Source organism: Buceros rhinoceros, unplaced genomic scaffold, assembly GCF_000710305.1.
Source record: "Buceros rhinoceros silvestris isolate BGI_N320 unplaced genomic scaffold, ASM71030v1 scaffold24670, whole genome shotgun sequence".
NCBI classification, from domain to species: domain Eukaryota; kingdom Metazoa; phylum Chordata; class Aves; order Bucerotiformes; family Bucerotidae; genus Buceros; species Buceros rhinoceros.
In genome coordinates this window covers 13447-37977 of record NW_010390575.1, presented here as the reverse complement: position 1 = coordinate 37977, position 24531 = coordinate 13447, and the positions used below count along the sequence as shown (strand labels likewise).

The following is a 24531-nucleotide window of genomic DNA, read 5'->3' as shown; positions in this document are numbered from 1 at the left end:
AAAAAAAAGCCTAACTTCTCACTCTGATACCAGATCTGGGTGTAAGATGGAAGCAGGGTAGTAGTACAAGCAAGGAGTGGCTGACAGAAAGGGTGTGGGTGGGTGCTGAAGGCTTTTAGCAAAGCTCTGGTTGTAAAGATATTTGTAAAGATACTCAAACTCAACACTTTTTCCTTTTAGCAAATCAGGAATTCAGCTATTCTAGGATTTTTTTTTTTGTTTAATGGGGCTTCCTAAATTACGTCGTTTTCCTTGAGGGGGAGATTTTTTGCCACAACCGCTGGAAACTTTTTCAGTCTCTATTACAGCGATGTTCATGTTGAAGTTTGTGACGTGTCAATCGGGGAGCTCGTTCCTGACCAATGTAAAGGAGCCGGCGAGCAGCAGGGTAGAGGAGGGGAGGTGTGGAGGGGGAGTGCCACAGTTTGCTCCCCTTGAACTGGGTCATGGGGTGCTTATAAAATTAGGACCCAGGGAAAGGGGAGCATCCCTCTGCAGCGAGTGCACCTGACCGAGCGTTGCCCTGAGCCCCGAGGTCATGCTGCAACCCAGGAAGGAGCAGGGCTGTCCCTGCAGCCTGGGGCGAGCAGCAGCCAGGCTGCCCCTGCTCCTGGCATGGGATCACAGGGCTCAGCGACACCCCGAGCCCGGGCTTCATGCCTCAGGGCCCGGAGGGAAGGGCTGCTTTGTTTAAGCTCCCTGCAGGCGTGTGCGGTTACCCAGGCATGCTGCATGGCAGTGAGGGGACCAGCGCTGTTGCTTGCCCCTTGGCCATGCCCTGTAGACTGTTGCAACCACAGAGAAGTAGAGAAATCCCCGCTGCCATCCCGCACCCGAATGTCAGAGCTTGGAAAAGAGCAGCAAAAGCAGCCTGTGAACGTAACGCTTCTGTTCCCATTGAAGTCTGCAGCCTTTTTGTGTCTGCTGTGTGGGCAGTCGTTAACATGTGCCCCGTTTCTTCAGCTAAACGTGCAACTCAAAAAGTTGAGTTCAGAGCCGTAAAGGAAGAGAAGCAGGAGGAGGTGGTGGTTGAGGTTCCCGAACCGAAACCCACGGATCAGATCCGAGAGAAGCCAGGTATAGCTGTGGTGGTGGCTACAACTCTCTGCGGTGCCTTTCCTGTCCTTCACATGCTTGTTCCTGACAACTCCAAGTTTCATCAAATCTGGCAGCTTTCTTTTTTTGTTTCTTTGCAAGAAGAGTTTTGCACTCAGAGGACAGGCAGAAACAGCCCGGCAGAGCCCCGGCTCTGGGAGACCCGTCACAGTTCTGCCTTGCACCTCGTTAGACTAATTCTTGCAGGGAAGTGGGGAGAAGTTTCGGATGTGCTGGCACTTGAGAACTGTCTCCTTATTAAATCTGGGTGTTTTTGTAAATGTGGGTTAGAAAACTTAAAAGTTTGAACATGAAACTTCTTGAAAAGCTTCTGAAATTCTTTGTCTCGGGACCCACTTTCTGTTTTTTAAGCCTATTCTGGATTTGTTGGGGTGGGGGTGAGAAACGCCACCCATTTTGCTGCGTGGAGCTTATATTTCTCTTAAGATAGGTACTATTAATAAGGACATTAATATTTATCAATATTTAGGAGGTGTGTGGGTACAACAGCACATTTGCATCCTAATAAGCATATCACAGCAGCAGTGTTGTCAAATATTTGCGGTCTTCATCACTTAAATAGCGAGTGCCTGCAGTGCATCAGGGCTGGAGATAATTTGTATGCAAATGCATCACGTACTGCTCTGCTTCCCTCCTTCCACCCTCCAGTTTTTACAACGTGCTTTTGACACGGCAGTTTTTCTAGGCTGAAATCTAGACCAAGCTCTCCTGAAGCAGTGGGGCAGGCTGTCGCCCTACTGCTGTCCTGCCTTGGGGAGGGAAATCTAGTGCTGTGAAAATGGGAGGTGGAGAATTGAAGGCATGAGCATAGATGGGCGTGTGTTCTCCCATTTTTTTTCTGAAATTGATCCCTCAAGTACATTTAATTAAAGCTGCTGGGTTTAAGTAGGTTTTTATCTAGAGGAGCCTGGGTGTTTTTCCTGGGTTTTACCAGCCAGCACCTGCATCCCCCCAGACTCTGCAGGCAGAGCCCGTGCTAGTGCTGCACTCCAGAGCCATCCGCGGGTCCCACAGGTTCCTGCCTGGGCAAGAAGCCTGCAAAGCTTAGTTGTGTTTTTTCCCCTCTCATCCAGCACACTGCTGGCCCTGGCAGCATGAGAAAGAGGGATGCACAATTGTGTGGTCTAAAATACTGTTAAGCTGCTTGGTTTAAACCCCTCCGTGCTGTTCTCAGCCGCTGCCTTGGTGAAGGATCTCCTCTCGCTCTTTCCTCTGCTGTGGTGACCGTATGTGTCTGCGTGGTTCTGCAACCGCTCTCTTAACACCCACAAACCTCTTTCTAGCCAAACAAGCTCTTGAAACTTTTGAAATGAAACCCATTGCAGAGGAGGAAGAGGAGGAGGAGAAGGTAGAGGTGGTTAAGGTTCCCGTTGCCAAGCCAAAGTTACCGGAGCGGTTGCCGACACAGTCAGGTAGAGCCGCAGCCGTGTTTGCCATCGGTGCAGCTCTGCACTGTCACCTGCTGGGTTGAAGTGATGCGGTGCTGTAGGACAGAGCTGACATCGTTTGCAGTGGTGTTCATTGCCTTCAAAATCACACCCGGCTTTGCAAGTGTGCTGTAATACACAGTATTATCGGGGTGAGCCGCTGGGCGAGGCCAGGAGATGCTGTGCTGTGGCTTGACTGCGTGCCTGTGCATTGGAGTGAGTGTGCAGTGGCCTCTGAATGCTCCTCTGTCACTGTCCCTTCTCATAATGTTCATTCCCCTGAGCTGTAGGATCAGGCAGTGCCTGAAAATCAGGCTGTGCGCTCAGGGGCTGCTGGAGGTCACCTACACTCTGCTGTTTTGTCTTCGCTTCTTCCCTAGTTGGGGCTTTTTGACAGAGCAACTTCACTGCTGCAGCCAGATCCACCCTCATCTTAATTAAAAGCAGAGCTGGTTAGTTATTGCTGGAAGAGGAGGCTGAAGCTCTGAAGGGAGGTAACTGGGAACTTCACCTGTTTCCTTCAATATGATGGAAAACACCGAACCAGCCCCTGTGCGTAGACTCGAGGACGGGCTGCAGCAGAGCAGCCAGTGTCCAACCCGAGCACATCCATGGTCTCTTGTGGCAGCTGCCCCTTCTTCTCATTCCCCTCCTGCGCTTTTTCCTCCTCCTGACACTTTTGTTTCCAGTAGGAACCGTTTTCATGGCTGGGGTGGTGATGATGGATATTTTAGAGCTCATATTTTAGAGCAGCACTTTTTACTGTGTCAAAATGGCCAAAGGCAGTAAATCAAGAAAATACAGCTAAAATAATGCAGTTCTGGAGAGCACAGAACTTGTTGCAGAATGTCAGAGGAAAAGCCTGGGATCTTTTATTATTTTTCCCACGTGTTTTGATGCTCTGAAGCGCTGTGAGAGGAGCAGGAGTCCCTAAAGGGAGGTGGCCCCATGGATTTACTGATGGCAGTATTTCCTCTGCTGCTTCATCTTGGAGGTAGCATTTTAACACATCCATCACTTTTTTAGCCAAACATGCTCTTGGCAGTGTTGAGATAAGCCCAATTGAAGAGGAGGAGGAAGAAAAAATGGTGATGATGAGAGACCTAGAGCCAGTCCGGAAGGAGTCAGGTACTGCCGTGCCAGCTTTGCACGCCCGGCATCCTCCTAATCCCAGCTGTCCCTGCCACCTCACCGTCCCCTGTACAGCCTCCCTGCGGCTGTCACCGCTTCCATGGCATAAATACACCCGGACACGGCACCAGCTGTCCTTGTGGAACGATCACACACAGTCCAGCTCACAGAAATTAACTGCCGTGATGAAGACAGGGAGATAACGGAGGTGGCAGTGCTGGTTTGGGGTATCAGGGTGGGTTTGCAGCAAGAGGTGGTGTCTGGGGGATTGTCTTTAAGCGTGATTCCAGTCTGAAAAATGAGGGGTTTTTTTCCCCACTCCCCTTGTATGTGTTTGGCCATGTGGATACTTTGTTCTGTGCAGTTTCGGCACACCCAGATGAGATGCAGGCATCTTGTCAGTGAACCAGGAATTCTCACTATGGAGTTACTTAAAATCACAATTCCTTTTTTAACGCCAGGTTTCCTGAAGTCTTTGGCTGGACACTGGTCACCTCGTGTGGCTGGGATGGGTTACACAGCGTGACCCTTGCTGCATAAACTGAGACCTCAGGAATATGAGACCACGCCAGAGAAATTGTTTAAGGTGACTGGGTATATTTTTAGTGGAACAGCCACAAGAACCAGCATCAGGAGAACTAAATAGCTTATCACGTCTGGAGGTATGCAGTAAATTAACTGGGGTTTGTTTTGTTGGCTGGAGTGTTTGGAGGTGTCAGGCTCTTCAGGGGTCAGGAGCTGTCTGGGAGATCAGGAACGGAAGGGGAGGAGTAGGCAGTTGATTTTGTGTGTACCCGTCATCCTTCTCCGGAAGGATGGTGTTCTGGCAGCATGCTGTTCATTTCTGCTCTGTCACTGCCCTGGAGATGCTGGGTATCCTCTCGCCGCAGTGCCTTGGGCTGTGGCAGGAGATACGTGTCGTGGACACACAGCTCCAGCCTGCTTTGAAACCCACCTGGAAGCTGCCGTCAGGTTCTACAGAGCAATGCTTGTGGATTGTTTTTTTTTTGTCTGAATCACTGGAAAGTTTGGGGAGCTGGGGGAAAGCCTGTGTTGCCCTTCCAGAACCTGCCTTTTCCTGGCTGAGGAGATGCCAGTGAGTCAAGAACTCACCACAGCTCTAAGTGCTTCTATTTTAATGGTTGCACTGGAACGGACTTCTGTGCCAGTTGTCTGTGAAGGTCCCAGAAATCAAGGCACAATGTCAAAAATAGATTCTGCCTTTCTGGTGTGGCTTCTCTGCAGAGTGCAAGCTTGCTTTTGTACACCAGCTGTTGTGGGGTTTTGTTTTATTTAAACCATAATGAAAATAATCTCAACTTCCCTGTACTAAATGCACAAGCCGCTTTGCTCAACATCTTTATTTCTTTTCCCTTTTCTCCCTCCTCCTCCTCCTCCTTTTTTTTTTTAAACAACAGCGCTGTAATTTGAAAAGACTTTGCCTAGCACTGCAGAGACGTTGCCTGCTCTGAACCTTGTCCCTGTCTATCTCTCCCCCATCCTCAGCAGTGGCTGTGATCACCCCCGAGAGGAGTCCCCATCCCACCTCTGCCCCAGCCATTGCTCCGAGCCACGCCGCAGAACCAGTCCCGGCTAAGCCTGCCGTGAAGGATGGGGTAGTACAAAAGGAACCAGCAAAACCTGATGTAAGACGTGAAGAAAAGCCACCAGAGAGAGCGAAGCCCGAGGCAGCCGATGCAGCGAAGGTATGTCAGACCAGAGGCGCTTTGGAAGGGGCTGCGCTGGTACCGCCCCGAGCATTGGCTCTCGAAGACGTCCCAGAACAGCAGCTCTGCACACCTTCCCCAGCCCGGCAGCGAGGGGTTTGATCCTCGCCCAGGCATTGGGTGGGAGTGAGGCCTGGGGGTCTGGGTCCCAGCGAAATCCTAGCCCTGCCGCTCTGGGCGCAGGGAAGGAGGAGTCCAGGGCAGCTGGGTTTTGGTGGGTGCCATCAAACAAAATGGAACTGGCTGATAGATGGTTTAAAAAGCTGGCAAGAATCACAGCCGAGTTCGTGGCACTTGAATTTAGGGCTTGCCCATCATCTCTGCTGGTTCCTGGTACCCCAGGAGCGATTCCAGGGAAGGTGCTGATAGGGACCTGGTCCGCAGTCCAGCGTCGAACGCACGTGTCCTGGACGTTGATAGGCTTTCTCTGCAAGAGCTGTCACACAGTTCTGCAAACGGGACTAAAAATTTGGTTTTGAGTGACACTGTTGAGACCTTGGGGGGTTTATTGTGTAAATCAAGGTTTTAAAAACAGTATTTGATTTTTCAAAAAATGTCTGAGATCTCTGCTGCTGTCCGTAGATGTGTTTTGTTCTCATAAGCCAAAATAACATGTAGAATTATTGCTCATATGGCAGTGTCTTTAATATTCTGCAGGTATTATTGACTGAAACCTTCCAGTGTTGCAGCAGAGATACAATTTTCACTTTATTTCTAATATTTAGCTGCTCTCAGCATTGCTGAGCCACGTTTTTGCTGTAACACGGCACGCAGTGGCTCCTGTATGACCTTCGCCAGGGAGAACACTCTTAATTAAGGCTGGGAGATGGAGGTGAAGAAAGGGACAGTTGCTTCAAATAATTTTGTGGCCTGTGTGACCAGTAATTTTTAAATGAAAACGCTGGAGGGATCTTCAGGCTGGCACTTTGGTGTGGGCATCGTGGCACACAGTTCCTGCATGGCTGCTCACCCTTCCCGGCACTACGCTGAGAAGGAAATTTTATTAATTACAGGGATTTTCCCTAAATGCGTAAACATTGGATTTTTATTTTTTGTCTTTAAATGTAGATGTGGGAGGAAGTTGTGGATTTGAATGTGCCAAATTTACCCCATTTCTTGAATGTAGCTGCATCACTTACCACCCACCAACGCTTTCACCTTCAGAGTATTTGGCAATTGAGTTTCCCTAAAATATTTCCCTTAAACCGTTAAGACAATCTTGGCCTTTTACTTACGGACAGCAAAGAACTTAATTTGTGGTGGTAGGCTTGATTTTGGAGCCAGGTCTCTTCTTTGGCTCTGAGAACGTAATACCTGTGCATAACAGATTTCTGTTTCCGAGAAGGTCTGCGTTAATCTGAGCATGTTGCTTTGGGGGAGGATTTCCTTGGGAGATCCAGCTGCCAGTGAAACCTGAAAGCTCTGCCTGGCAAAGCTAACGCCTGTGGAAGCCCGTCTTCAGCGGCATTGGAGAGCACTGGTTTCGAACGCAAATAATTCTCCCGCTGAAGGAATTAGTGTAAATGTGCTGGTGACTAACAGACTGTCCGAGAGCTGCGGTGTCCTTAACTCTCTGCGGAGAACTGCATGTTGGTTTGTGCATGTTCACCCGGCATTTCAAAACCAACCTGCTGCAGCTGTGTTTTGAAACTAAACAGTCTCTGGAAACACGTCTACTAACAAGAAATGTTTTTACCAATTTATTTCCTAAATGTAGGTGAGGAAAGCGCACATTGAGGTCACAGTTCCCACCCCGAACGGTGCCCAGCCCCAGGTTTGTGCTCATGATTCAGTCAGGCTGCTCACTTTTTTTTTTTTTTGAAGGTTAAACGGTGAGGTTCAATGTAGTTCAATGAACCAACAACTCTCTTTTTATTTTTTTATCACCGCCTGACAGCAGCAGCCTGCAGAGAAAGAGGAAGAGCTGATAAGAATGAGGAAGGTTAGCCCTTTTACACCTTCACCAGACAAACTTGCCATATCATTCATGCATCTGTAACCCGTTTAAAAAGACAGTGTTCCAACTTCTTCGTGTGCTTTGGGTTGGGGTTTGCTTTTTTTTTTTTTTGTAAATGGCAACTATCAAATATTTGGTTTCCAAATGTCCCACGGACAGTCTGATTGCTAAAGTTATGCGTGTTGAATAGTAGACAGAAAAAAACTTGGTTTAACTTATAAAACTCATCGTTGCTGTAACAAATTTAATGAGAAACCAAAGAAAACCATAGTGTACACTGCAGGAGATGCAAAAGAAAAGAAAAGGACATGTAATGCTTTTTGTATTACTGAGTAATAGGGAAACACCCAGGATGGGAAAGGTGGCTAAGACACAGTGACAGTGCATGCAGAGACTGTGTAAAACTACACCAGGCAGTACAGCCTCGTCACTGGGGTGGGCAGGAACCACCATCAGGGACAGCAGGTTGTGACTTGGTGCCACAGAAACCCAGCCACTGTCTCTTCGTGGCGAAAGCCACCGGCCCAAGGGAGCTGTCTCTTTAACGCACTCATCGCATCTCCCCATCTCCATGAGCCAGACCCCTATTTCCTGGTGGTGGTCCTGCGGCCGGGTCCCCACCCCACGCTGGCACCGCGCTGCACCCCCGACCTTGAGTTCACCTCTTTAATTTGCCAATTTGTCAATCCTGCAAGAACAACATTTTAATTTTTTGTGCTTTTCTTTTTTTTTTTCTGTTTTTGTTTCCCCCTTTTCTTTCATTTTCACAGAAGAGATCAAAGAGGCTAGATGGTGAAAACATTTATATCAGGCATAGCAATTTAATGTTGGAGGTTTGTATGAACTTGACGCTTTTTTCAGTTGCGTTTGCCTAGACCTTCTGCATCTGCGCTGAACTTTATCTTCTTCTCTGCTGCTTTTTTTGCATGCTGTTGCATGAAAGGCCTTTTATTGGTTTAAATATGCTTTTGCATGGTGACAGTAAACATGACAATGTGCAGACCTTCTTCCTTCTGCCTCTTCTGACTCTCATTCTCTCATACCTCCTCCAAATATATGATTGGCGGCGCTGGGCGCTCAGGTCTGCTCTGGGACACGCGGGCTGCCCGCAGCAGCGTGAATTGGAATCACTGAATCACAGCATGGTTTAGGCTGGAAAAGACCTTTAAGATCATCACCTCCAACCGTTGAATCGTGGGAGGGGGCTCATTGAAGGAATTCTTTTCCTAGAGAAAAATACAGTCTATGAAAATGCAGAATTTAGGTGCAGTTGTCACCTCCGCGGTGTTCTGCCACCATGCTGGCCACGCGCAGGACAGGAGCGATTCCTCCTCTCGAGTGTTGCAGGGATGCTCACAGCCTTGCTGTCCTCCTCCCAGCGCTCACTCGCCTTGCAGCACCTTTAATGCTGCCCCGGGCCTCATCCTGCGTCAGTGCCGGGTCCCCATGGGTGGCTGGTGAGTGGGCAAGAAGCCATTTCACCCCTCCAGGTACAGCATTCCCTTTGGCTCTGGGAACCCCTAATGCTGGGTTTTGCCTAAGCACGGTCTCAGAACAGACCATGCCAATCATATATTTGATTTTTTTTAATACACTGTGTTATGAAGAGATTTTATGCTTTCTGATACTCTGTGTTACTTGTTTCTACTCCCAAATTGCAGCACCAGCAGCTGGTAGGGTTTCCCCGTGGTATCTCTTGCAAGTGAAGTGCACTAACCGCCTTCTCCTAACCTCAACTTCAAAAGTTTTGCAGCTTTTGGGTGGGGTTTTTTAATTTTTATTGTTGTTGTTGTTGACCGCTACAACTTAAGCTTTTGGCCACGAGCGAAGGGTCTGCGGCACGTTGGGCAGGGTTCAGCCACCACCGGAGCGCTGTGAAGACCATGCTGTCGCTTCCTTTCTCCCAACTCAAAGAGCTCCATCTCCCCAACCCCAGACAGAGCTTTTCCCTTGCTTCCAAACCCCTTTTCATTGGTCGTGCAATACTGGCTCTGTCATCCAGCCTGTTCCCTTCCCGCTGCCCTTCCACCGGTTCTGTTGCAGGTGCTCCAGCCCTCCCCTAGAAAAGGGCTGACCCCAGCAGCTCACCCCCTTGACTCCTTTATTTTTTTAATCTGTGTATTTGGCAGATCGGATGGTTTTCCAGCAGACCTCACTCTCCCGAAGCTGCCGCTTGATTTTATCAAAAGCCATTTAACGCTCTGTGCTTGATAACCTGTACTCCGCTTTCTTACAAAAAGGGCAAACCAGGAGGAAAAGCATTAACGCTTTGGTGCGCTTGCTCCTCAAGACGCTCTCAAGAACCCCTTGTTGGCTCCACGTAGCTCCTCGTGGCTTTAGCTCCTCTGCAAACCCTCCCAGGACCAGCTCTTGCCAAGGTGGCCTTTCTCTCTTCTCGAACCCAGGAGCAGCTGTAGGACTCCTAGACCCAGGCAGGGCTTTACCCCGGAGTCCTCAGCAGACTTATTTGTGCTTTTTTGGGTTTTTTTTCCTAACTGACTGGCTCTTGCCTTGTGCTTTCATCCAGGACAGGTGCCAAAACTGAGGTTTTTTTTCCCCCCAGAACCGTGCCAAAAAAGGGCAAATGTTGTTGAAGAGGCAGTTGAGGTGGTGTGTCCAGGGGAAGCTGCCGGGATGGACCCTCCTTTAGGGCTGCCTTTGCTCTCCCGTCTTCTAAAGTCGATGGGCTGAGTACGACCTAAAAGCATTAAAATTCCTGCTTTTTGGCACTGTCCAGAAAAGTTGTTGTTTGCCTTATGCCTATTTTATACCAAAGTTTTGTTTTCAACCAACTCTGGTTTCCTTGCCAGGAAAAGCTGTTTGGAAACAAGCTGAAGAGACCCGACTTGCCTTGAAGTTGGGGCATTGGTGCTATAAACTGGCATCTCAGAGTAGAAATCTGGCTTTTTCCAGATGAAGAATTTTAGCAGAAGTTTCTGGATTGATCCAGCCTGAAGTGAATTCTGTTTGATTTTTAAAGGGCTGTCACCTCAGCTTCATTTCAGAAGTGAAAAACCTCCACTGGTAGCTCCTGGAGGGATGAGATGAGAGGGGGGTATTCTGGGACCAAAGATAATTCCTGGTAGGATGAAAGAGAATAAATAAAATTGGTAAAACATTCTCCTAAACATTAATTGCATTTATAGCCTTGAATATTGCAGCTAGCAAAGGGAAAAGAAAGCAAACCCACCCAATTTAAATTAAATAACTCAAATGAACAATCTTGCAGCTTAGAAAAATCCCGGATGGGGACAACCCACCTCACACACCCCTCAGCTGTCATCAGGTTTGGTGCAGTTGAGCTGAACTGCTGGCACGTCTCGCTCCTGGAGGAGCCCCCGCTCCGTGCCGATTGCAGTTGATCTCAGTTCATCCCAGAAGACAGAGGAGAGAGGACGCTGCCTTTGTGTGTTTGCGGTGTGAGCACAGTGGATGGAGGGCAGCAGCAGCTCTGCTGAGCGCAGCTTTGCTATGCGCAGCCTAGGCCATGGCGGGCGGCGTCCCTGGCTCCCGACATTCATCCTGTCCTTTCACTAATAGGATCTAGATAAGACCCAAGAAGAAATAAAGAAGCATCACGCCAACATCAGTGAGTTGAAGAAGAACTTTATGGAGTCCGTCCCGGAGCCTCGGCCGAGTGAATGGGACAAACGTTTGTCCACTCACTCCCCTTTCCGAACCCTCAACGTCAACGGGCAGATCCCCGTGGGAGCAGATGGAGTGAGTACCTCGGCGCCGTGTGGGTGTTCGTGCACTGCGGTGACCCAGGGGAGGGCTTTACAGCTGGGGCTGCAGCCCCAGCTCCCCTTTGGGTCTAGTGGTATTGGATTTTAATGGTCAATATTGACTTCTAGCATGTATAACAGCCCCTGAGAGTCAGTGCTTTAGCTGTAGTGTCAGAAAATGTGATTTTTGGGGGTAGAAAGTAATGTAGGAATTCTTCACGTGGGTTTGATGCCGCTTTTCCCGGCATTGCTGTCATGTGTGATGCTGGACTTTGTTCCAGGGACTGGGTTATTCCTGGAGCCAGGAAATGCATCTCCCCATGATGTGGAAAAAAAGTCCAAACCCTCAGTTAAAGGGAATTATTACTTCAGAGATAGCACAGCTAACCGGTGGAGAATCAATTTTCCAAAGTCGCTTTATTCTCCAGTTAATCCAGTATGTCATTTGGTTTAGTCTTGCATTAGGATCTGCAGGTGATCTGCTGTGGAGGCTTCCAGAAGACTTCTCAGGTGGCTCAGCAGGGCTGTTCACACATGATGGGGATCTCTCTCCTTACAGGAGCAGTGTCTGTGTGTTAGTAACCACATACATTCGCTGTTTCTCTGCTAATTTCCTTAAAAAGGTAATTTTACAAAGAAACCAAGTTGGAGCAGCAGAGATCTGTCTGCCAAGTGGTTTCTTCTTGGGTACCAGACAGCTGCTCTGTTTAATATTGCTGTTACCTCTCTCCGTTTGAAGCTGCTGAGTAGAGCTGTGGTTAGAGCCCGTGGTGATCACTCTTCAGCAGTAAATGTGATTTTTTCATTGCAACTGGGAAATCGCATTCTGGCTGCGCTGGCGGCAGCTGTGGGGTCTCTTCTCTTCAAGCCTGGCTTCTCCCTTGGCTGCCCTCAGCGCTGCAGATGAGCTGACGTTTCATCTTCAAACCATTGCCAGGGATGTACTTTTTAAACAGCAGTAACCTGGCAGCAGAGGGAGGGTTATCGGAGCAGGGACCCAGGGCTTTGCAGCCACCCTTACTACAGGCTCCTCAGAGCACAGAGAAAAGCCAGGACAATTACAGGGCTTTTTTTTTCCTGTTAGAAAAACAAAACCCCCCCTGAGTGTTCAAGGCCAAGTTGGATGCGGCTTTCAGCAGCCTGGTCTAGTGGAAGGTGTCCCCGTGGCAGAGGGGTTGGAACTGGATGATCTTTGAAGGTCCCTTCCAACCATTCTGTGATTGTTATCCTTGGAATGACCCTGTTTAACACATGGATTCCTCTTTGCTTGCTGAGTCTCAGTGTAAATTCTGTAGAGATTTGGGCAGCAGAGTGACACAGAGCTCTGCCCGTGATGCCATGTGGTAGATGGATGTGCAGGTGGGATAGAGCGAGGTCTCTCAAGCTCCAACACTGCAGTTCATGAATTATATTCTTGGTTATTATGAAGAATATCTTGCATGGTGACCACATTGTGAGGTCTTGGGGGGCGGTTGTCTACAATGACTTGGTGCTGTGGTCTGCAGCGATGCAGAGACTGGTGTGAGCCCTGGATTTGCATTTCTGGACATTCCCTCTTGATCTGATCCTCTCTGGAGTGGTCTTGCTCTGAGGTGGAGGTGGATACTTGCTGCTGTGAACTTCCAGAAATGCATCTTTGCCAGGCACCTGCCGGGGAGGGTGTTTTCCTTCACCTGCCCGTGTTTAAGGATGGTAGATCACAATGCAAAGCAGTCCCGTTCCTCCTCTTCGTGGTGGTATCTTCACCCTGCTGCGGGTGTTCTGCCAGGGGCTGCTTTTCTGCTGTTCCTGAATGTTTTATTGCAAATCAACTGACCCTTAACACGCTTTGTGTGTCCAGGTCAAGAAAGTCACTGTCCTATCTTCTGAGAGACAGGTTGGTGGGCTTGAGGTAAAGCTGCTGTTCTGATACGTGCTTCTGAACCAGACTTTTGCTATTGCAATGGCACCAAGCAAAAACTCAACAGCAGCTGCTGGATAACATTTTTTTTTTCTTTTGGCTATGTGAAGTAGTTTCCTAACTCACACCGAGACGATTTCTGCACTGCTGCAGCTTTTGCAGCTTTCAATTTTGCTTATTTTGGTGCATGGCCAGTTCGAAAAAGCTGCATGAAAGATGTAACCGTGTATTCGGAGAGAAAAGCCATGATGAAAGTTTAACGGTACCCTGTTCTTTTTATGTTGTCTTTCTTTCCGTTTTTTTGTTTTAATGATCATTATGTTACTCCTGCATTTTGTATTTTCTTTCGCTGCCCAGTCTCCCGGCTACTTTCTCCCCAATACTCATCACTTGGGGGTGTGCAAAGAACCAGTCCCAAAATACCGCCCTGACCAAAGGCGGCTGGCGCAACTGAGAGAGCTCAGAGCCAAGTTTTTCCTCTCGTAGGTGCAGTGGGATTCGACCAGGTCAAGCCAGCTAAAGGGATGGAGAGTAACTAAACAGAAACCTTTCCCACAACTTTTTTGTTCTTCCACGGAAGTGCTAGAGCCCTTGCATGACCCCGGGAGCTGATTTACTCGTTCTGGTGTTTTACATTCCTTAGACTCCAGAAGTGCTAAAATACGGAGTGACACATAAGGAGTTTGCGATGCTCCTACTGCCATCCTCCCCGTTCCACACTCGGGGTTTCTCAGAGTGACAATTTTTCACTTGTTCCAGTAGAATTTTCAAAACTGTCGACATTTTGATACTGTTGTCAGAGCTTTAAAAAAGCATTTTGTACCTGCACTGCAGTCGGGATGTTCAGCCACGTTCAACAAATGCTGTATTTTAAGGGTGCTGTAGAACAGGAAGCTGCCAGAGACCATGTTTTGTACTGCACCGTCTCTATTTCTAATGCCTCAAACTCTTTTCTCAACCATCCTGATCCCAAAACACTTCAGTAGGTTTTGAGCATGCTCTCTTCTGGGAGGACAGGTGCAAAACACATGTGATCCTGCTCCAGAGATTCATGACCAAACGCGTGTGATCCTGCTCCAGATGTTGATAAGCTCTGCGGAAGGACTGGACTCTGTAGCTCTAAGGGGAAGCCACCAGCAGCTCTGCTCCCCAGGGCAGTTTATTTTTAACTTGAGAGAAAGACAGTCCTAATGCTTTGCACACCTCCAAGTATCATTTTGGGCACTTTCCATCTGTCATTTTTGTTCATCTCTCTCTGTCTTTCTTGATCTTCTACCACGAAAGCAGACACAGGAACGTCCTCTGTTAGTACAGGATGAAGACAAACTAAAAAAGCAGGAGATACCTACTGAGACAGCCTTTCCCCAGCAAGCAAGTGAAGAAACTCTTCCAAAGGTTTCTATTGCGATTCCTGAAGAGCAGAAATCCCTCAAAAAGTGTCAGCTGTACTCTAGCATTTTTCCTTCTCCTCGTATTCCCTTTATGATGTCCTTTCTCCTGATCATAGCACTGACTGTTTGGTGGCTGCTCTTTCTCTGAGTGGCAACAGGGTCATGGTGAAACCTCAAGACCAAAGCTCCTGAATTTCTTGGCCGTAGCCTCTGCTGCATCTTCCTTGTGCTGGTCTTTGTAGCTCGCTGTCCCGGGGAGGGACACCCCGCGACCGCCGTGTTAATCCCGCTGTATGTCGTTGTGTAGCTGTGATCCGGGACCTGGCAGAAGTGGTCATGGATTGCCAGGTCCATTTGGAAATTTCCTAGTGCTCAAAAGCCAGTCCTCTGAACCGCGCTCCTGATTGCTGCTGGAGGGCAGCTGGGGAGCGTAGATACATGGGAGGAGGCGTTTGCTGCTGCTTCAGCCGCTGCAGATGCCACTTAAGAATTGCTGAAGACTTGCTTTTAAGCTTGTTGTTTTAAATGTGAGATGTTCGCAAGCCGAAGAACACTGGGTCCAAGAGCAGCTTTACAGAAACCTGCTGAATCTAATCCATAACCACTCCTTTCCTAGGAAACGAAGGTTGGCTTTTGAATAAGTGTTGATCGTCAATGCTGCTGTTAGCCTTAACTTAGGGACAGGGACGGGCAACGTCGCGTTTTCCCGATGGGGAAAGCCTTTCGCAAAGCCTCACAGCTCCCTCTCACACCCCTCTTCTTTTTTCCAAGAAAATACATTGTGTTATAGGACAAAACCCATTGCAAGGCAATATTTATTGTAAATGTAGATCAGTCATTTTTCTGAACCTGGTGGTTGTGGTGCCCTTCAGATGTGCTTTACTTAAGTTGTGTTGAACTAACTGCCGCATGTTTGCTTAGGTCACAGGAAAGGAGTAACCGTTATTAGGTATGTCTCCTCTGTTAGCATGTTGACTTTGCCATGTCAGGACATGCTTCTGATGTTAAAACCACGATTGTTTTGACTTCTCTAACAATCCATTGCATGCTGCTTGTCGTTGATGTGACTGTCTGGATGATGCTGACGTTGATCCTGGTTGAGCTGTGTAAGCTCCATGAGCTGCCCAGCTCGGCTGAGCAGAACTGGTTTGCGAGCTGGAGGGAAGACGGGACTTTGTGTCTAAGGGGTTTCCTTTCTGTATATAGTATTTCTGGGGCTGAGCTGAGCCAACCACTTCTCCTTTCACGAGTACTCTGCTTTCTGTTGCTTTCTCTGGAGATTGGTGCAGACATAATTCCTTCTGAGACCAGCCACCAGTGCCGTCAGTGTTGGCAGCTGCTCCAGCAGCACAGAAGAGAAAGGAGTAGACCTTTATTACAGGGACTAAACCGTGTGAATATATATGAATAGATGTATTTATAACCATTTATAGAGCTGTATCTGTGTGAACAGTGTTATTTAGGATGCCAGCAGATTAGCTTGCAGGAAAAAGGCATAAGGCAAATATGGCACGTGCTGTTTGATCTGAAGGACCGTGGGGTATCGTGGACCCTCGAGCCGTCTCTCTCTTGCTCTCAGTGTACAGGTTGAGGCTTTCTAAATGCTGTTTCAGAAACGTAGGTTGCTAGTGAAACCCTTGGTTTTGATCTCGCAGGAATCTTTCCAGTTACTCTTGTAACCTTCTCCAATTAGTTCACCGGTTTGTGCCTTTAGGACTTTGTTTTGTGAGGATGCTGATTTTTCATTGGAAAGTCTTCTTCCCTTTTTAATACACTGCCTTTAATACACAGTCTTCCGCTTTCGGTGGTTGGAAGTGTGGAAGTCACTGGGTTGTACAGGTGTACCGTGGTGCAAAGGAGAGCTGCTGAGACCATACTGCAGCCTTCCAGTACTGAAGGGGGCTGTCAGAAAGCTGGGGAGGGGCTGTTCAGAAGGGGCTGGAGGGACCGGAAAAGAGTCCTCACTGTGGCCTGTCAGTGCTGCAAGGGGCTGTCAGAAGGCTGGGGAGGGGCTGTTCAGCAGGGGCTGTGGGGACAGGACAAGGGGTGATGGGTTACACTGACAGAGGGAGATTCAGACCAGAGAGAAGGAAGAGATTGTTTCTGCTGAGGGTGGTGGGACCCTGGCCCAGGTTGCCCCGAGAGGTGGCAGAAACCCCATCCCTGGCCCCATGGCAGGTCAGGTTGGCCCTTGGGGCTCTGAGTCCCCTGCTCTGGGTGCAGATGTCCCTGCTCCCTGCAGGGGGTTGGGCTGGATGGGCTTGGAAGGTCCCTTCAACCCAAACCAGTCTGTGATTCTGATCCTATCTCGAGAAGGTGAGCCCTGGAGAGTAGTGGTGGGGAAGGATGCTGAGGTGCCATGTGATGTGCGGAAGATGCAGGATGGAAGAAGCCAGGGGGATGCTTCTGGCAGGGATTCCCTGCCCGAATCTCCTTCCCAGAATTGGGACAGGCATAATGAAAAACAGGGACTGTGCATTCTCCCCAACCTGGCTTGGAGAGGGAAGAGACAGGAGTTGTTCGGGTCTGTCTCTGACCATTTTCTGCCCATATTTCCTGGAGAAGAGCAGTTTAAATGCATGAGCACAGAATGCTCAGGAACAGTTTTGGGACTTACATAACAATTGTCACTGCAGAGTATAAAGAATCTGTATTTCTGGAGCAGTTTGGAGGCCAGTTCTCCATACTCATCCGGTGGGTACGATCTCTTCTGACAGAGGAAGCCCGGAGCTCAGCAGCAGCAGCAACCTCATCCGTTCGCTGCTGAAGCGACGAGCCCGCTGTACTCCAGCTCCTCTGCCCATCGCTCCTCTGTTTTTCCCCTCCCATTTGCTTGTCAGGCACGGGGGGGTTTCAGACGTGCCCCGTGGCAGTCCACACCAGGGCTCGTTCCTGCAAGCTCTATATCCTGTTCCTGCACATCATGTATCTTGTACAGGTTGGTGCTGTGCGGGTTGATTCCTGGTTTCCTTTTTTTCTTGATGTCCATGCAGGACATGGCGCTGAAAGAAGGGATCCTGTCCCCGTGCATAGGGAGGGTTGATCTGCTCTAGCTCCACTCAGGGGCAGAGATCTCAGGGTTTTTGTAAAGGAACCATTGCGTGTACTTTGCTCCCTTTCTTCCTCAAGAACAAACTTGCAGCAAAGCACCGGCAGACCCCCGGCCACCTGCCCCTGGGTAGTAGTGGGATTAACACCCCCTGTTCGCAGGCAGTTGGTGCAATGTCAGTCTCTGAGTGAGGGAGAGATGAATTATCCAAAAGGAAGCTGGAAATTTCCGCAGCACGTAACCTCAGCCAGACTGGTGTGAGAAATGCTGATTTTTTTCAGTGTGACCCACTGCAGAAAAAGACATTTTTGTGGCTCTGGCATGCCAGTGACATAGCTACAATAAACCCACCAGCAGCTTTGGTGTCAGTTCGTCTTTCCCAGGGTTCTGTGGTGTGGTCACTCTGCTGCAGCAGGACTCTGGTGCTCACATGGCATCCGGTTAGTGGCTGTCCGGTTAGCGTTTTCCATCATGAAGCTGGTGGTTGGCTCTGTGCTCACTTTCTGAATTTTCTTCTTACCCTGATAGCATCTCTCCTGAACACCGGGTAACTCGCAGAATAGGTTCTTGTGCTTTCACGCTTTACAAAAAAGGTGGTTATTCGTGTTTTGACACTGCAAATATGCTAGAACCCATCGCTTGGACCTCGGATTCAGCTCTGAGGCTGCGTTAGGAATCGGGCTCTGTATCATTGGTGATATTCAAGGTGTGCATTACTGTAAAACAACATCCCTTTTTTCCTTTCTGTTACCAAAAGGGAACAGATCAATCATCTGCAGCTCCTGCCATGTCCTGCTGTGCCCTGTGGGTCAGCAGAAGATGAACTGAGGACTCTGGGCAGGTCAGGCAAGGGCACGGAGTCAAGCCAAGACCAGCTCCCCTCCCTTGCAGTTTGTGCAGTAACTAGAGATGGCCCTAAAAAGCGGGTGTTTGGTATTTATCTCCTGTCCTGAGCAATGGTGAAAGGTGGATTTCCTTGGCATGGCGCTGAAGGGATAGTTGGTGTTTGCAGGAAGGAGGTTGGACTCGTACCTCAGGAAGGTTGTGGGCAAAGTGTCTTTTACTTCATCTAAGGGTCAGGAATTTGTCATTCTGACAATTATTCCACTGGTTCACTGCGTTTCTTCTCTCCTGGTCACAAGTTGATAGCGCTTGTTCTGCCTCACGGACTGAAGTAGGATGTTTTCTGGAGAAACGTAGCCCAGAGAGGGGTTACGGATTCATGCAGAAACTCTTTGGTCTGTGCTCAGTGGTGGGAGGTGCTGGGGAACCTGGCGGTGGTGGTTTCTCTTGTGTCCCTTTGCATCTGTCTTGGTTTGTGAGGCTGGAGGAAGGACTAGCCTTGGGTTGTGCCACTTCGGGATCTGCTGGCAGTGGTACACGGTCATGTTGGATCAGTTTGTGGGGACTAAAAACACTTTCTTTTTTACCTAAAATGCTCTCTTTTGAAACACTTTTTTGGTTTTGTATTTTTTCTCAGATTTTTCTTTGTAAATATGTACATTTATCATTAATAAATGTTATTGCAAATCGGATTCCTCTTTCCACTGCTTATTAACCAAAAAGCTGTGTACAACGTGTGTAACAAATCCCTCGGACTAACCTTCAGTATCGCTTTCCCAGCCCAGGAGCCATCAGACCCCTTGTCGTCACCAATTGCGTTCAGGGTGCTGGGTCTGCTGGATGCTGGTGTGGGGTTCGTGCTCCTGGGGAGAGGGGACACGCGGGGCTGCAGCTGTGAGCGATGAGCGCTCTCAAACAGGCCAGGATGATTCGGTTGAGGGTTAAACCCAGCGTGGTTTAAGAAGGACTTGGCTCGCAGAGGGGTCAGAAGGTTCAGCCCTCTCCCAGGTACTGAGCAGAACCCTAACATGTTCTGCTTCTTCCTGCCTGTGACTGCCTGGCAGGAAAACCAGCTTGCAGGTCCCATGCAATGAACTGCCAGAGCCTCTGCCCCGGACATGGTATTAATCTGGGGACAAAAAAACCTCCTCTTTCTATATTTGTGAGAGAAGAAACCATGTTCTTCGTGAAGCACCATTTCTCTGCGTGGTAGTACAACGCAAGCTTGGGGTTTAGCTGGTTGAAGCTGCCTGAGGTCATGTCTAGAAGCTGTCTGGAGGGTCAGTTCTAATTTTAACTCCAAGCTTTTCTTCTATGAGTTCATTTACTTCAGGATAAACTATTTGGCTCCTTCTGTACAATCACGGGAAGGCAAATCTGGCTGGCATGGAGCAGCGCGAGGCTCGTGCTGCTGCTCTCCTGGGTGAGCTTGGCACCAGAGCAGAGCTGTGACTTTATTTATGAAATGAAGCAAGTGAAAAGCAACGGCACAAAGCTGATGACAGCTGTAAACCATGCTGGTCCCCCCACTCTTCATACCTGCTGCCACGCTAAACCGGAGGCAGTGTTGACAATGCCACTGGCAGAGGGAATTTGGAATAAGAAGCCCCTCATCCAGGTACCTGCCCCACAAAAGGAATGGGAAGGGGCTCAGGGTGGATGGGGACAGCAATTGTATTGCTCAGCAACTTTATTTTAATAACTTCAGGATCAATCTTGAGGTTGTTTCATGTTGCCAAGCAGTTGATGCAGTGGATGGGAGGTGGCTGCTGCGTGTCATGTAACAGCTTGGGATCCTCGTTTGTGACAGCGAGTTAGTCTTTTCATGCTGTGTATTTTCTAGCCTCACTTTTAACTTTGGTCAAGTTCTCTTTTATCTTTCTGTTGTCTGAGTAGGCTGGTCAGGATGGTGTGATCAGATCAACAGCAGCGAAAAAATCCATCCAAAAAAGTAAATCCATGGGTAACGGCTGTCACTTTCAAATGATGATGCTGAACAGCTTCTAAACTTTTCACCTTCTATCTTCAAGGCAAAGTGGTTCTGTGTGAGGTTGTAAGATAAGAATCTCTTGTCTTCTGCTTTCTAACGCTTTTTTACCCAAGCGCTTTGACAGCAGCGAGACTGAGCATCACTCTGCAGGGAGCTCTCACTGGTGAGTGTGGTTCGCTGCCAAAGCAACATCCTCCACTCCTGCATCCGCAGACGGTCATGCCGAGCCTGTTCGCTTTCGCGGCTGCTTGTTTGGGGATAACCTAATAACACGCGCCAGCAACACCGGAGTGAGGAAGAGAGGGACTGGGAAGAGTGAACTGGGTGGAATCTATCACATTGCTTATGGTGGTTGTAGGGAGTTAGTGTGCACTGTATTTTCATGTTTTCATCAATTTTTATCCAGTGTAGTTGGTAACTGGCAGGCTGACGTTTCAGCGCTCCTCAAGTGTTCTACAAGGTAGAAGTCTGGTTTGGGATGAGGATAATTGAGTATTTCTGGGGGCAGAGGCAGAAACTCTGCCTGCACAGGCTGCGGAACACGGGCAGCCGTGCTGGCAGCGTAGGATCCTGCTGATATAACCTGATCCAAAATAGCTTGTTCTGGAGAAAATGCAGGCAAACAAATTTAAACAGAACCACTCTTTAAGGAAAAGTAAACTCTTTTGGTCGCTGGTATCAACCATGCAATTAAGCCTGTTATTAATTTATCCCCAGGCTGAACTACTGCGCGTCACTTCTCTCACTGTCCCGCTGAAGCTGTATCCTCAGTGTTTGTCACCGTCAGGTGCACAAAGGTTTGTGTCTGCAGGGTGACGCATTCATCGCGTTCACGCCTGGGTCGACGTGTTGCTGCTGGGGCACTGCATCCTGCCCCGTGTTTTCTTGACGCCGCGTGTGGCTTTGTGAATCCTCCGCTTCGTGCGTGGTCGAGGTGTCGCTGGGTTGGGTTCGTGTCTCTGGAAATGAGGCGTTTGCATCCCGGAGTTGGTTGGTGAGGAGAGCTTGGAACTCTGCAAATCTCAGCCCTAAAAATAGGAATGAATTCGCAATTGCGAATTAAAATAAATCTTGATAAGATCAGAATTTGTAACAGATGTTCAAATTCCAGGGTGGGGGGGTGTGTGTTTGGGGTGTGTTTATGAAGAGAGCAGTCTTTTCTAGCCTATATGCAAACTGTGTTTTCAAATGTAGGAGCAAGCAAAGTTGTATTAAAAAACCCAAGGTGTGTGTAAATAGACAATTTCATATAGAAACAAATACCTTCCAATTACTCTAACTTCCTACCGGTGGGGAAAAAAGTGCTTCTGCTCAGTTGATCTTATCAGGATTTCATTCTCTCTCTAGTCTGCATGTTTATGGCCGCTCTGGGCTCTGCTGACTACTACTGTTCCTACCCCACAGGCTTCATTTCAGCTTTTTCCCTCCTTTATGCTTCTACCATCCAAGATACTTCTGAAACGCAAATTGTTTTTTCTGTATGTGAAAGGCTGCTGGGGAGTTGTTTTGACTGAGTGCAAATGTTTGTCTCTTAAATAGATCTGCACTTGTGGAGCTGCTTAATCTGCTTTGTTTTCTCTGGGGGTTTTGTTCTTCCTCTTGGTCTAGTTGTGCCCCATCCGGTATTTAAGGAATTCGTGCTCCTAAGGCATTTTCCATTAAACTCCACGAGATGTACGGCATTTTCTCGAGATCCCGTGGTTAATTGGCAAGGCTGAGCATATATAATGAAGGAGAGATCAGAATATTGGTGGTGCATAACTCCAGGTTTTAAAGCAAGATGAAAACAGGGGTGTTCAAAGCTGATAACCTCTGTTCTTGTTTTTTTGTGCGGTGATGCAGTGTAGCACCTCGTATCAGGCAAAACGAGGAAGGGAGCTGGGTGTCCCCTTGGAGGAGCATGTGTGGAAGGGGTTTTCCATCCAAAATAACTCTTCCCGGGGGGTGCGGTGTGACTTGACCATCGCCGTGCTGACCGCTGTCCCTTGGCTCCTCCTCAGTGCGTTTTCCTAAGCATAACCCAAGACCTTTTAAGAGGAGCCCATGAGGCTGGAAATCCTGTGGAGAAATTGGACAGATAATCTCTGTGCAGCATAAAGAAGCAGCGAACTGAAAAACACCTGGGAGGAATGGTGGAAGAGTCAGTGCTTGAAGTGACACTAAAATAAGCATCTCTTTGTTCCTACCAAAAGCAGCTCCTATTAACATCCCCGTGGACTGGTCCATTAGGTGGGGTCAGTCAGGGTGGAAGCCTCTGGTGTACAGAGAAGGCTTTGTACCCCATAACCCGCAGGCTTCAGACCTCGCATTTTCAGTACAAAGTGCAGCTTTTTGGTTGCTCAGAGAATCTTCTTAATGGAAAGTGAGGCAATGGTCTCTGTTCATCTTTGTATCTCACCACCGAAATTAGAATAACCGTCACAGAACGTCGCCGTGCTTGTATAAAAATTTAACCACTGGTTTTGGATGGACAGATATGTGGCTATTTTTATACCAAGTTACCAGAAATCAACCGTGAGGTTAATTATTGAGGAGAAATCATAATGGCATTGATTAAGCAGCATCCCTGTGGGTTTTCTCCCTCCTCGTTCCCTGATACTGGACGATGTGACTTCAATATGTGTCCAGTTGTAGGTGCCTGTAACTGCTTTTCTGTCCTTCCGTGGACAATCCCATGATTGACATTCCATGTCAATCCCAGGTCAGGTTGGCCCTTGGTGCACTGAGTCCCCTGCTCTGGGTGCAGATGTCCCTGCTCCCTGCAGGGGTTTGGGCTGGGTAAGCTCTGAAGGTCCCTTCAGCCCAAACCAATCTGTGATTCTATGGTTCTAAATGCCAATTCTGCTGTACCTGCAGGTTTAGCTACCCCCAGCGTTTCCATGCGCCAGCTGCTTTTGGGATAGAGTATGTACAGATATTTCAGTAGTCATGAATCAATGGTCAGATACAGCTTGTTGAGCAGTGAACTGAGCCATATGCTTGCTGGCAATGGGGTCAGCACACATCAGCCTGAACATCTGGCTTCCCATCTTAAAGCTGCGTTTCTTTATTCCTCAGCTGAAAAGTTTTGTGCTAAGTTAATCGAACCAGTTTGTCTTGAAGAAATAATAGAAATTCTTTCAGATGACCAGGCTGCATCGCCGATTTGGGAGCCTCTCAGTGACTGAAGCAGTCTTGATTTCAAGACTAACCTGGAGATATTCTTAGCAGTAATTTTACCAGTGCCATAACGGCTGCGTTAGTTATCCCAGAGACTGCAACAGCGAAGAGGGCGTGAGTTTTGGATGAGCACAGCTCCCCACTTGCTACACGGAAATTATCCCCATTTTCAAACTGGGCAAAAAGAGCTTGGTGGCAGCTCTTCCTTCAGGTGCCGAGGGTTGTTTCAATATTAATTCCTTAACCTTTGGGAGGGTGGGGTGTTCCTGTGCCCGGAAGGCTGTGTCAGGACGTGTTCTGGACATGTTGCATAGCACCAAGGGTTTCCAGCTTCCCAGTGTCCAGACCCACCACTGTTGCATGTGTTACTGGAGATGTGATATATTATACAAAACCAATGTTTTGCCTTTATGCTTCATGACCTCCTGTTCTCCCTAACGTCTCTCTCTCTCTCTCTCTCTCTCTCTCTCTCTGGCCTTTTTTGTGTATTCGTTTCTTTTTAGAAAATGAGTGCCTTTCTCTCCAGAGAGGATGTGGCTGCAGTGCCAGAGAGGAGCAGTGTTAACGCTGGCTTTGCGTGGGAGGGCTCAAAGCAGTCGGTAGCTTTTAGTGAGACCCCAGTGCCACCCGCCTCAGAGCCTTCTCCCAGCCGTGACTTTGGTGCTTCCTCCCTAAGCAGCGAGGAGGAGCAGGTGGCAGCAGCAGCTCCCAGCCCTCCCTATCGTCTCTTTCTCTCTCTCTCTCTCTCTCTCTCTCTGGCCTTTTTTGTGTATTCGTTTCTTTTTAGAAAATGAGTGCCTTTCTCTCCAGAGAGGATGTGGCTGCAGTGCCAGAGAGGAGCAGTGTTAACGCTGGCTTTGCGTGGGAGGGCTCAAAGCAGTCGGTAGCTTTTAGTGAGACCCCAGTGCCACCCGCCTCAGAGCCTTCTCCCAGCCGTGACTTTGGTGCTTCCTCCCTAAGCAGCGAGGAGGAGCAGGTGGCAGCAGCAGCTCCCAGCCTCCCCGCAAGCGAGGAGGACCTGAGATGTGGAAGGGGGGTTTGTGCAGATGTGGAGAAGGACTCGGAGCTCTCTGAGCCGGAGGTCCCCGCCCGGCCTGCCGCAACTCCCCCGCACCC

The 24531-nt window shown here is 48.7% G+C and overlaps 1 protein-coding gene across 1 annotated transcript in view; it reads left to right on the top strand.

Annotated features, from left to right (window-relative positions):
• Window positions 1–944: 944 nt before the first annotated feature.
• LOC104495393 (protein 4.1-like) overlaps window positions 945–24531 on the top strand; it is a 29804-nt gene continuing 6217 nt past the window's right edge. Inside the window, exons 1-5 of the mRNA XM_010138361.1 lie at window positions 945–1077; window positions 2400–2528; window positions 3570–3671; window positions 5181–5380; window positions 10899–11078. Of these exons, the coding sequence (XP_010136663.1) occupies window positions 945–1077; window positions 2400–2528; window positions 3570–3671; window positions 5181–5380; window positions 10899–11078 (744 nt within the window). The remainder of the gene's footprint in view (window positions 1078–2399; window positions 2529–3569; window positions 3672–5180; window positions 5381–10898; window positions 11079–24531) is intronic.